The sequence below is a fragment of the Borostomias antarcticus genome, assembly GCF_949987555.1.
Source record: "Borostomias antarcticus genome assembly, chromosome: 33".
Taxonomy (NCBI): domain Eukaryota; kingdom Metazoa; phylum Chordata; class Actinopteri; order Stomiiformes; family Stomiidae; genus Borostomias; species Borostomias antarcticus.
The window spans coordinates 4379348-4391847 of record NC_140266.1 but is presented as its reverse complement, the minus strand read 5'-3'; the positions used below and the strand labels follow the sequence as shown (position 1 = coordinate 4391847).

The 12500-nt window shown below is 49.6% G+C and overlaps 2 protein-coding genes across 2 annotated transcripts in view; both read left to right on the top strand.

Moving 5' to 3' along the window:
- The window catches only part of uroc1 (urocanate hydratase 1), a 10234-nt gene extending 5696 nt beyond the window's left edge, over nucleotides 1–4538 (top strand). Inside the window, exons 12-20 of the mRNA XM_084460650.1 lie at nucleotides 963–1060; nucleotides 1177–1249; nucleotides 1487–1676; nucleotides 2007–2105; nucleotides 2285–2384; nucleotides 2920–3001; nucleotides 3284–3383; nucleotides 3820–3959; nucleotides 4316–4538. Coding sequence (XP_084316776.1) covers nucleotides 963–1060; nucleotides 1177–1249; nucleotides 1487–1676; nucleotides 2007–2105; nucleotides 2285–2384; nucleotides 2920–3001; nucleotides 3284–3383; nucleotides 3820–3959; nucleotide 4316 — 883 coding nt within the window. The 3' untranslated portion in view covers nucleotides 4317–4538. The remainder of the gene's footprint in view (nucleotides 1–962; nucleotides 1061–1176; nucleotides 1250–1486; nucleotides 1677–2006; nucleotides 2106–2284; nucleotides 2385–2919; nucleotides 3002–3283; nucleotides 3384–3819; nucleotides 3960–4315) is intronic.
- Nucleotides 4539–5783: 1245 nt separating this feature from the next.
- Nucleotides 5784–12220, top strand: LOC311327570 (MAP kinase-activated protein kinase 2-like). The gene is made up of 10 exons (XM_084460657.1): nucleotides 5784–6520; nucleotides 9155–9294; nucleotides 9617–9681; nucleotides 9786–9865; nucleotides 10077–10203; nucleotides 10454–10529; nucleotides 10771–10895; nucleotides 11073–11158; nucleotides 11301–11381; nucleotides 11519–12220. Exons 1-10 carry the CDS (start codon nucleotides 6278–6280, stop codon nucleotides 11738–11740), a joined length of 1245 nt encoding a protein of 414 aa, XP_084316783.1. The 5' UTR covers nucleotides 5784–6277; the 3' UTR covers nucleotides 11741–12220.
- The last annotated feature ends 280 nt before the right edge of the window (nucleotides 12221–12500 follow it).

The following is a 12500-nucleotide window of genomic DNA, read 5'->3' as shown; positions in this document are numbered from 1 at the left end:
ACACACACACTCAGATACACTCTCACAGACGCACACACACGCACGCAAAGACACGCACGCACACTCACACACACACACGCACGCACACAGACACACGCACACACACACACACACACACATTAGTGCTGAATAGTGTCATCTGAAAGATTTGTGACAAATGTGACAGATGTGGAACAAATTAATAATCCAACCTTTTAGAAATTGTTGAAAAAATTAATCCAATCGTTTATTTTTTATGGTAAGGAGAACTTGTGCAGACCATAATTATTTGCATTATTTATTTTACGTGCATGGAGAAAGAGAGAGAGTACAGGGATATCAAGGTCTCTCTCTGACTGGTCCCCGTCAGAGATATTTATACAGTCTTACAAGTGAGACCCGTCTGGTCCAAACGGAGATGAGTTTGTCCTGTTTTGATCCATAACAGAACAGTGAGTATTTCAGGCCACAGACGCCTTATCAGCCCAGGAAGAGACAGTCCTGGTGGCTACAGGCCGAACGCACTTCTAACCAACACAGCTCTTATCTGACCGCAACTTAATCATTTTCTGAAAGCACTTTATTTCAAATTAAGCATAATAATGACGTCAATCCATCTAATGGAGCCAGCATTAAACAGTAAAAGAATCGTTAACTTCCACACTGACGTGTTCAGTAGTTATTCACATAATCTCAGTCTCCTCAAGGAAAACGGTTGGTCTTCCCTTGGGTGAGAGGTCATGGTAAGGGGTCTCTCTCTCTCTCTCTCTCTCTCTCCTCAGTCTGCGTAGGCAGGTGAGAGGTCATGGTAAGGGGTCTCTCTCTCTCTCTCTCTCTCTCTCTGCTCAGTCTGCGTAGGCAGGTGAGAGGTTATGGTAAGGGGTCTCTCTCTCTCTCTCTCTCTCTCTCTCTCTCTCCTCAGTCTGCGTAGGCAGGTGAGAGGTCATGGTAAGGGGTCTCTCTCTCTCTCTCTCTCTCCTCAGTCTGCGTAGGCAGGTGACGGCCATCAACAAGCTGTCAGATGCCGGCATGTTCTTCTGGGACTATGGCAACGCCTTCCTCCTGGAGGCCCAGAGAGCTGGTCAGTCCTACAGTCCACACACACACACACACACACACACACACACACATTGACATACACACACTACCATTCAGTCAGCTTGATAAACGTCTTGTGTCCCACCTCTTTGTGGTCAGGGGCGGATGTGGAGAAGATTGGAGGCGGAGCCACGGAGTTCCGCTACCCCTCCTATGTGCAGCACATCATGGGGTGAGCGTTGGGGTGGGCCGTACCATGTACAAACATGTAGGGGTCAGCACATCATGGGGTGAGCGTTGGGGAGGGTCGTACCATGTACAAACATGTAGGGGTCAGCAACTTGACAAAGGCCATGTTAGTAGAAACATTGCACAACAAAAGCTCTGTCTCTGATCTCATGTGGAAAAATAGCAGTTGGTGAAAACACTGTCTGACCTTTGACCTTCCTCTGACCCCCCCCCCCATCAGTGACATCTTCTCCCTGGGCTTCGGCCCCTTCCGCTGGGTATGCACCTCCGGCGACCCCCGCGACCTGGCGCAGACCGATGACATCGCCGCCACCGTCCTGGAGGAGATGGGCGCCGGCGTCTCTGAGCGCGTGCGGCAGCAGTACGACGACAACATCCGCTGGATTCGAGAGGCGGGAAAACACAACATGGTACTTCTCCTGTTGCGAGTTAGATTGCTATTCTTGCACTTTGCCTTCAGCACTAGATTATGCTCTTAGTCACTTGTTTTAGAGAGAAGATGCACTTGTGAGTTCTGTCAAGTAGTAGTACATTGGCTCTTCCTACGTTAAATGCAATTATTGTTAGTCGCTTTGGTTAAAAGCGTCTGCTAAATGACTGTAATGTAATGTAACGTAACAGAAGCCCTGTGTGTGTGTGTGTGTGTGTGTGTGTGTGTGTGTGTGTGTGTGTGTGTGTGTGTGTGTGTGTGTGTGTGTGTGTGTGTGTGTGTGTGTGTGTGTGTGTGTGTGTGTGTCTAGGTGGTGGGCTCCCAAGCTAGGATCCTCTACTCAGACCAGAAAGGCAGGGTCTGCATCGCCTTGGCCATCAATCAAGCCATCGCTGATGGGAAGGTTTCGGTAAGGAGACATTCAGTAGTCCTGATGTCCGTACATCCAAGGCTTCAACACTTTATGGGGTTTGGCTTCAGTGTTAGTTTTGACAGCAAATTTTGATTTAGTTTTAGTCATAGTCTTCTGACTAAAATGCTATTTAGATGTTGGTCACAATGAGATGCTGGTAACAACTTTCCTCACAGGCTCCCGTAGTTATCAGCCGAGACCACCACGATGTCAGCGGCACAGACAGCCCCTTCAGAGAAACCTCCAACGTGTATGACGGATCGGCCTTCTGCGCAGGTACACACACACACACGCACACGCACACACACACACACACACACACACACACACACACACACACACACACACACACACACCGGGGAAGCAGTAGCTCAGTAGAGTAGCCGCCTGCCTCCTTGGATGTCAAAGTGTCCTTCTAGCAGGTCGAAGTGTCCCTGGGCAAGACGCAGGAGCCCAAATCGCTCCCAGTGAGCAGGATAGCACCTTGCATGGCAGCTGCCACCATTGATGTGTGTATGAATGGCTGAATGAGAAAGGCTATTGTAAAGCTCTTTGGATAAGTGCACTCCATTAACTCCATTACACACAGACACACACACACACACTCACACACACACACACACACACACACACACTCACACACACACACACACACACACACACACACACACACACACACACACACACACACTCACATATGCTTGTACGGCCACCGTTTTTCCATTCTCTGTCGTAAATGCAACAGATGTAAGAGTTTGTCTTTGTCAAAGTGACACACACCATGTCGATGTCATCTCCCCCCCCCTGCCAGACATGGCCGTCCAGAACTTTGTGGGCGACGCGTTCCGAGGAGCCACCTGGGTTTCCCTGCACAACGGGGGAGGAGTCGGCTGGTAAGGCCACGCCCCCTCACATCTGGCAGTGTAGGGCCAGGTCTATTTCCTGAAACGACCAGGGAAAAACCCTCCGGTTATGTGTAGGGCCAGGTCTATTTCCTGAAACGACCAGGAAAAACCCTCCTAGGACCCTAATGAAAAGCACTGTGATTCACAAAGCAAATGGTTGCACCACTCGTGTTCATACTGCAAAAACCGTCTTAAACAAGCCACCACCGCCCCTGGGCCCCTGGGTAGAGAACATGAGATCACTCCTGGGCGTGCGCTGTGTCCCTCCAGGGGGGAGGTGGTGAACGGAGGCTTCGGCCTGCTCCTCGACGGCTCCGGGGACGCAGCCAAGCGCGCCGCCCTCATGCTCAACTGGGACGTGTCCAACGGGGTGAGATGGGCTATGGAGGGAACGGGAAAGGTGTATAAAGTCACAAATCTTCATGTTTGTAGTTCATATTCAAAGTCATAAATCTTCATGTTTGTAGTTCATATTCAAAGTCATAAATCTTCATGTTTGTAGTTCATATTCAGAGTCAATACTGCAATAGGGGGGGGGAATGTAGTATTTCTTTAAACCAATCACAGTCGTCTTGGGCAGAGCCAGCCCCGAACGCAGCGACGGTGCTCTTGCAAAATAGTCTGGATCGAATCTGATTGGTGCTGAGAGAATCTCCCGGCCCCAATCAGATTAATTGGCGTCGCCAGTCTCGCCGATTGGGCAGTGTGACAACGAATGACAAGGGTTATTACCAAAACCTACATCCGTTGAGTCAGACTATGTCGTACCGTGCGGTTCTCTAACCCCGTGTCTCTGGTTCCTTCAGGTGGCGAGGCGGTGCTGGTCGGGGAACGCCAACGCCTACGAGACCATCCAGCGCACCATGGAGGAGCAGCAGCAGCTCCGCGTCACGATGCCCTTCCCCGTCCAGGACGAGCACGTGCTAGACCGCGCCCTGCAGGGATAGTGTGAATGAATTTCAAGTCTCAACAAAGTGTTCTGTTTTTCCCATTTACTGTTATTCTTAACTTTGTAGTTCGTTCTCATTGATCAGTCTGTTAGAACTACAAATCCCTCCCTGTGTGACATCACTTCCCTGTCTTCCCCCTGAAACTGTCACTTCCTCTTCTCCTGTATAAACCAACGACCCCTCCTCCCATGCTTCACTCTTGCCTGGAATCACTTCCGGTGCGAGGGTCCGACTCTGCAGAATCGTAACATAGAATAAACTATTGACTTTGTTTAAAACCAGCTTGATCGACCACTCAGCGTGTTCTTTGACAATCTAACTATAATAAGGATAAAAATAACTTTCACAATAGACCCGCCCCCCTGCAGGCTAACCCCGCCCCCTTCAGGGATAGCCCCGCCCTCATGCTCACAACGTGGCCTGTCAATGATGATTGATGATTTGATAAAAGTTTTTACTGAAACTCCTTAATATAGGCTACCACATACAACACAACATAGGAACTGTGCTCTGGGATGTAGAGGTGTAGTTTACCACAAGTAACATTGTGTTGGAACTGACATTAAATTACAACACTTGAGTAACCTTGAATAAGTATGAGTCATTTCAAATTCTGTGTCAATGTTTGCATGTGTGTGTGGGTCTGGAAACTTTCAGGACAAATAATTTGGAGACTTTCAGGACAAATAATTACTTTCTAGGAGGAGAACTTGGCAGTTGGAATGTGAATCTGCTCGTGCGTAATGCGTCATAATACAGACTGGTGCCATGGTTACTAAACAAACGCGCGTTGGACAGGGGCTCGAGAGCAGTGCGTTCAAAATGTCGCGAGATTAACTTGCTTTTCTTTCGATTCAGAAGCTCCATTTGATAGGATAGGCCTATATATAAACCGCTTTACGCAGGCCAAAGGTCAACTCGTCTGAGTGAAGATGGATGACCTGGCGATAGAAGAGCAATTAAAGCGAATTAAAAAGAGAGATTTATTTCAGACTTATTGTTATAAGATGGCGTGCGGTGCACCAAAGTATAGGGACAGGGTTATCATCGCGCCACCGATGCCTACGATGAATTCTGTGCAAAAGCCTCCAAACCAAACGATAACTAAACATTGTCACGCTCTTTCAATGGACATGAGGACAGGAGAAAGGGATCGAGAAAGAGGAACGCCGATGACAACAACGCCAGGAAGTGATCTTGAGAACTATCATGACTGGGTTAACCAACGGAGGGCCTTCCGCAAAGATTTAGATAATATTGGGGACTTGTCTAAGTGGCTTTACAACAAGCCAATGGTGACCGAGCTGGAAATGATGGTGTTGGAGAGAGAGAGAGAAAGACCGACAGAACATGAGGGAGACGTCCTGTCGCCAGGCCAACCCTAACGCCTTCTGGCCCGGCCAGGACGACCAGGTGAGACTCTACCTGCCCGGGGTAGACTCCGCCCCGTCGGGCGTCCTCTTCCAGCGCGTAGTCTCCTCACCGGCCCCCGGTCCTGGGGGCTAGCCGGTCAACCACAGTGGACACCACATCAGGAGACATCGATGGACACAAGACCTACAACCTCTAGACCAACCACCCCACTACTTATATCCCAGTCAAATATGGACTAATTATGTTTACTTTGTCTCTCAATGTTATAAATAAACACTCTCTGAATGTAATAAATACACTGGACTGTTTTTGTTGTACTCCCCGCTGTGCGTTATTACGCGCGGCGGCCCCTTTAAGTCGCCAATGCGCCAGTATTGAATTTGAGCCGTAGTCTGCGTCACTGACGTAAAGGGACTGGTTCTGTCCCCCAGATGACGGGCGGGGAGTAACGCAGAGGAGCCAATAATGCTCCAGGCCGGACAGTGGACCGTTATGTCGTTCTGTGTTGTTTTTTTCGAGCAGATGTTATTTTGTTGGTTAATGCCGGGAGCGTGAGACAAATCAGCCTACCTCAGAATGATATAGTAGCCTATGTGTGTAGCCTAATCTACATGGAAACGGAATATTCCTCTTGTACCATTGTGGGGCAGCTTTGGAGAATTACATGAACCCTTACGGTGGGCGTGCGTCTGTTAAACCCATCAGAGGGAGAGACCATTGCATAACATCTGCAAATGGAGTGACCGAATTTTAGATTTTAACCATTCAGACATTTCACCATCACGGGAGAAAGTGAAAGGAGCGCCTTTTGGAGTCGGACAGTAAGATTGGACAAATATCGGTGGATTCGGCTTCCCAGACAGAGATGACCCATTAGTAGCCTGTGTTGTGGCACCGAGTCACAGTGGAAAGCGGTCTCCACGGTTATCTTGGTCTAATCATGCAGCATAACGGTAACGGGGAGGACATTGAACCGGAGAACCAGCCCGACTCTGAGCTGGACACTGCGCACATCCCCAACGGGCTCAATCATTCCCAACTGGCCGCGCGTCCCAAGCTGGAGTTCAAACGCAACGCGGTTACAGACGACTACAAAATAACAACTCAAGTTCTGGGTCTGGGCATCACCGGCAAAGTACTGGAATGTTACTGCAAGAAAACGGGGGAGAAATGTGCCCTAAAGGTAGGAGAGGATGGTCATCAAAGTGGGTCATCAGATCACAGTGACAGGACATCAGATAAATTGCTTGGCTACTTTTATCCTCTGATCTAAATGGAGCAGTTGAGGATTTCTTTGCTGGTACAGGACAGTCATCTATTATTCATCCATCCTCTGTGTCCCCAGTCTCTGGGACCTCTCTCCTCCATTCGGGAGGATCACGTGTTTCTATATGATTGTAGAGGGAAGATGGACACCTATACTGTGTGTGTGTGTCTTGTGATGTCAGGTCGGGGGTGACAGGACAGCTAGGGAGTTCATCTAGTTGAGTCACTTGTTCCACATCCCCTCCTATGAGGTTGTTGTGTCAATAAACAGGAGGAAGTGAAGTGAGAGATCAATAAAGTATGCATATCATGTGTACAGACGAGACCCCTCCCCCCTCTCTGTGGAGACAGGTTTGGAACGGGGCCTACTGGTCTTCATAACCTGACTGCCTGTCTGTCACTGGCCGTGTCTGCATACAGCAGCGATGATGTGACACAGGATCCGCTGTGATTGGCTGTGATGCTCGTTGTGCGGCGCGCACAATGGAACGCTCTGTCTGCTCTGTGGGAACAGACTCTGGGTTCTGTCGAGTTCTTAGGTTAGGGTTCTCACATGGATGTGTTCCATGTTTCATCTCTGGTTTGTCAAGGGCACGAGACGCATTCAAAGGTCCGATTATAAGTTGACTGTTCTCGTGTCTCGATGGAATGAGGTCAATATCATTGATGAAGGCTTCCTGACGACCTTATTTGGACGTTCAGAATCCTCTTACCCAGCTGGCTTTGCAGTTCCCACCAATCAATTCTTGTCAAAAACAGGAAGAGAAACCTCACGAGTTCCTCTGCATGTTTTCTTTGGAACGCTCTCAACAGAAACGGTCCACCACAAGTTTGTTCTTCTTCCCAGTGATACCAAAGATAGCCGGAGGAAATACGATGCTGCAGATCAACTTGCACACAAGTATTCATCCTCTGTGCTGCTGGAGTGTGTTTAGAGCTGCAGAGACTGGGTGTGGGTTACCTGCCCCCTATTACCCCAACCTGCCCTATAACCCCAACCTGCCCTCCCCCCTATTACCCCAACCTGCCCCCCCTCCCCCCTATAACCCCAACCTGCCCTATAACCCCAACCTGCCCTATAACCCCAACCTGCCCTATAACCCCAACCTACCCTCCTCCCTATAACCCCAACCTGCCCTCCCTCTATAACCCCAACCTGCCCTATAACCCCAACCTGCCCTCCCTCTATAACCCCAACCTGCCCTCTAACCCCAACCTGCCCTCCCCCCTATAACCCCAACCTCCCCCCCCTCCTCCCTTTATAACCCCAACCTGCCCTCCCCCCTATAACCCCAACCTGCCCCCCCTCCTCCCTTTATAACCCCAACCTGCCCTCCCCCCTATTACCCCAACCTGCCCTCCCTCTATAACCCCAACCTGCCCCCTATAACCCCAACCTGCCCCCCCCTCCCCTCTATAACCCCAACCTGCCCTCCCCCCTATAACCCCAACCTGCCCTATAACCCCAACCTGCCCTATAACCCCAACCTGCCCTATAACCCCAACCTGCCCTATAACCCCAACCTGCCCTATAACCCCAACCTGCCCTCCCTCTATAGCCCCAACCTGCCCTCCCCTCTATAACCCCAACCTGCCCTCCCCCCTATAACCCCAACCTGCCCCCCCTCCTCCCTTTATAACCCCAACCTGCCCCCCCTCCTCCCTTTATAACCCCAACCTGCCCCCCCTCCTCTATAGCCCCAACCTGCCCTCCTGATCAAGAAAGCACTGTCTGAGGCAAGAAGCTGGATTCTCTGGTGGTGGTGGTGTGTGTGTGTGTGTGTGTGTGTGTGTGTGTGTGTGTGTGTGTGTGTGTGTAGTGTGTGTGTGTGTGTGTGTGTGTGTGTGTGTGTGCGGAGGGGGTCTGAGAACCCCTCCCACCTCTTTAGCCAATCCCTGTGCCAGGTACTCTTAACGCTTATCTTTCAGATGTGCAGTGAGTGTGGAGAAAGTGTGTGTGTGTGTGTGTGTGTGTGTGTGTGTGTGTGTGTGTGTGTGTGTGTGTGTGTGTGAGAAAGAGAGAGAGAGGGAAAGAGAGAAAGAAGGGGAGAACGATGTGAAATAAGCCACAAAGCTTTTAACCTGATTGAAATCCCACAATTTTATCAGGATTGATTGGCAGACCAATCAATGAGCGAGTGTTAGTGGCAAGAGACCAATCACATGCCAGGGTTCCCTCACAGAACATCCAGTACTGAGTACACACAGAGCATGCAGGACCTAAGGCAAGGCAAGTATTTACATAGCACATTCCAGCCACAGGGCAATTCAAGGTGCTTTACATGAGACATGCAAGACATTAGAGACATTTAAAACAAAAGGCAGGACAAATAGAGTACAGGAATAAAAGTTACAGTGCAGTTTACAGATAAACATAACTCCTCTTAGAAAGCAGTGGCAAAAAGAAAAGTCTTCAAGCTTGTTTTAAAAACCTAGTACACACATTCATGTCTCAGTCCTGGGAAATTATGCTTCCGTCATCACATTCCATCGCTGGAAACGGCGTCTAAATCGGAACATTTTCCGTTCTTTTTCCCCGTCTTGCTGCCAGATTCTGTTGGACAGCCCCAAGGCCCGACGGGAGGCGGAGCTTCACTGGCGGGTATCGGGGGGCCCCTACATCGTCCAGATCCTCAGCCTCTACGAGAACTTGCACAAGGGCAAGAAATGCGTGCTCATTGTCATGGAGTGGTGAGTAGGACTACATAGACCAGCATGCAACTGTCGCTGCCTTTGATGTGTCAACGTTCTTATGCTGTTGTCTGTCATTCCTTTGTAAACTGTCACTAATTACAATTCACTCAACAAGAGTTCCCTCCCCTACTCTCTGGGGTTATTGTGTGTGGGCCCAGTATTTAAGCCAGTAATTACTCAAGCACAATGCCCCTCTTGTTCTAGACACATGAAAGCCAGACATTACAGTAGATCACAGATCTGTTGGCGTGCTGCGAGTCCCACAGCTGCTAAACTCTGCTCTCTGCTCTCGTCTCTCCGCCCTGTTCCCCTGCGCCAGTATGGAGGGAGGGGAGCTCTTCAGTCGGATTCAGGCCAGAGGAGACCAGGCGTTCACAGAGAGAGGTCAGCATCGTGGGCCACGGTTCGCAGCGCCGCTCTGTCAGACATTGTGCTCTAGTCTTCAGGCTTTGTGTTGATCCGCCTGCTGTGTCCTGTCTGTCCACTAGAGGCATCGGAGATCATGAGGGACATCGGCACGGCCATCGAGTACCTTCACCACATGGATATGGCTCATAGAGATGTGAAGGTAGAGAAGAAACACCAGCGTTCTCAGACCCGTCTCTGGTTCTCCTGCCTCATACTGGAAAGAGGAACGATTCCACTGGGGATATGGTGTGGTTAGACCGTCTGGTATTAAGTCTTTTCATTGTGGCTTTGCTCCCTCACACACACACACACACACACACACACACACACACACACACACACACACACACACACACACACACACACTGTAGCCAGAGAATCTGTTGTATACTACCAAGGAGAGCAATGGCGTGCTGAAGTTGACAGACTTTGGCTTCGCCAAGGAGACAACGTCACTCAACTCCCTCCAGACTCCCTGCTACACACCCTACTATGTTGGTGAGTCATATGTAATATTTAGTGAGTAATATGTAATGAGTAATATTTAATGAGTAATATGTAATGAGTAATATGATCAACACCCAGTCAGTGTATACAAACCTTTTAGCAGATGTGGCTACTGTATATTCACACTCCTTATGCTGCCCTCACTCGTCTGTGTCCCTGCCCATCTCTCCCATCTCTTTTATCTGTGTGTGTGTGTGTGTGTGTGTGTGTGTGTGTGTGTGTGTGTGCATCTGTCCGTCAGCCCCTGAAGTGCTTGGGCCAGAGAAATATGACAAATCATGTGACATGTGGTCTCTGGGCGTGATCATGTACATCCTGTGAGTAGCCTGCTCAGTGAGTCTGTGTGAAGAAATACTGACAGATAGTAGCTAGCTCTCCTCTTTCCCTCCATAATGTGTGTGTGTGTGTGTGTGTGTGTGTGTGTGTATGTGTGTGTGTGTGTGTGTGTGTGTGTGTGTGTGTGTGCGTGTGTGTGTATGTGTGTGTGTGTGTATGTATGCGTGTGTGTGTGTGTGTGTGTGTGTGTGTGTGTGTGTGTGTGTGTGATGGGTTCTCCAGGCTGTGTGGGTTCCCCCCGTTCTACTCTAACACGGGTCAGGCCATCTCCCCAGGGATGAAGCAGAGGATCAGGATGGGCCAGTACGAGTTCCCCAAACCAGAGTGGGCGGAGGTCTCAGAGGAAGGTGTGTGTGTGTGTGTGTGTGTGTGTGTGGGGTAGAGTTGACCTAGGGGCATCCTACATCCTGGAGTGACCCCAGGTTTTTAAGGTCAGGTTAAGGGTTCTAGAGGCAGGTACATGCGGACAGTATACAGAAACCTTGTCGTTTTTTTTCTTTCTGATCTCGTTCTGTCGTCCGTAGCCAAACAGCTGATTAACCAGCTGCTGAAGACGGACCCTAACGAGAGGATGACCATTGGCCAGTTCATGAACCACCCCTGGATCAATGTAGGTACCGCCCACTTCTGAGGCTGCTCTTCTGGTCTACTTCCTGGACGTGCCTGCCTCACTGTCGCGCCTGTGTGTGTGTGTGTGTGTGTGTGTGTGTGTGTGTGTGTGTGTGTGTGTGTGTGTGTGTGTGATATCGCAGCAGTCCATGGTGGTCCCTCCTACCCCCCTGCACACCTCTCGTGTGTTGACTGAGGACAAAGAGCTTTGGGACGACGTGAAGGTGAGACACTGTAAAGTCCGTGAAACTATGACCTGTTTAGTTAATGAGCTGGATGTGGTGGATGCCTGCTGTAATGCCCCAGAGCCGCCACTAGATGGGGCTAAAGCACCAGACTGATGTTTCTGTCCTGTGTTCAGGAGGAGATGACCAGTGCTCTGGCCACCATGCGCGTGGACTACGACCAGGTGAAGATCAAGGATCTGGACACCTCCAACAACCCGCTCCTCAATAAGAGACGCAAGAGGTCGTCCGCTGGGGCAGCTGAAGGGGGAGAGGAGGGGGGTGGAGGAGGAGGTGGAGGAGGAGGAGGAGGAGGAGGTGGAGAGGGGGGTGGAGGGGCAGCTTGTAACAGCCAGTGAGAGGCTGAGGGGAAGTTGAGAGACTTGATCTCGGGAGGACAAGAGGGTTCCGACTAAAAGGTGTTTTCCTCATTTCCTCCATTTTGTCTGCGGTCGCCTCAGACCTCCTCCTCCTCCAACGAAGGAAGGTTCGTCTGTGGTCAGACCTCTTTCTGCAATCTCTTTTAAGAAGGAGGAACGGTACTGAACACTTTTGAGATCCAACCAAGAGGTGTTAAGGTGTTAATGGACCCAGGCGGCTTGTTGTCACCTCTTGGCCTCAGGAAGACGGGGGTATAGAGAAGACAAGGCTATTCTACTGTCATCTCATCTATTACTACTGCACCTTTATTATCTCTGTCACCAGCATCCATGATCCTGTATCTGTAGACATGTATGTCAGCCAAAATACAGACTGATCAATGATTTGTTTGGTAGATGTTGCAGTTAATTTTTATTTTTTATTTCCCGGCAGTATTTCAAATAAATGCTTTAATTATATTTTGTGATGTTTATTGCGGTCTATAGCTAATGTTTGTACAAATGGGTTTTTCATACAGTGTTCGCTCCCGTGAATAATTGCTGCTGATGGTCAAACATGTTGATAAGAGGCAAATTTGGGGTTCCATGTATTTCCATGTATTTACATGTACTGTGGGTCTCATGAGTGTAGCCCTGCATACAGCACACTCACACACCAAGCTTTCTATGAGGAAGTAACGACTAAGTCTATTCAGAAAAGGTTGTCAGTGCCATTTTGCACATAAGGTACCTTCAAATC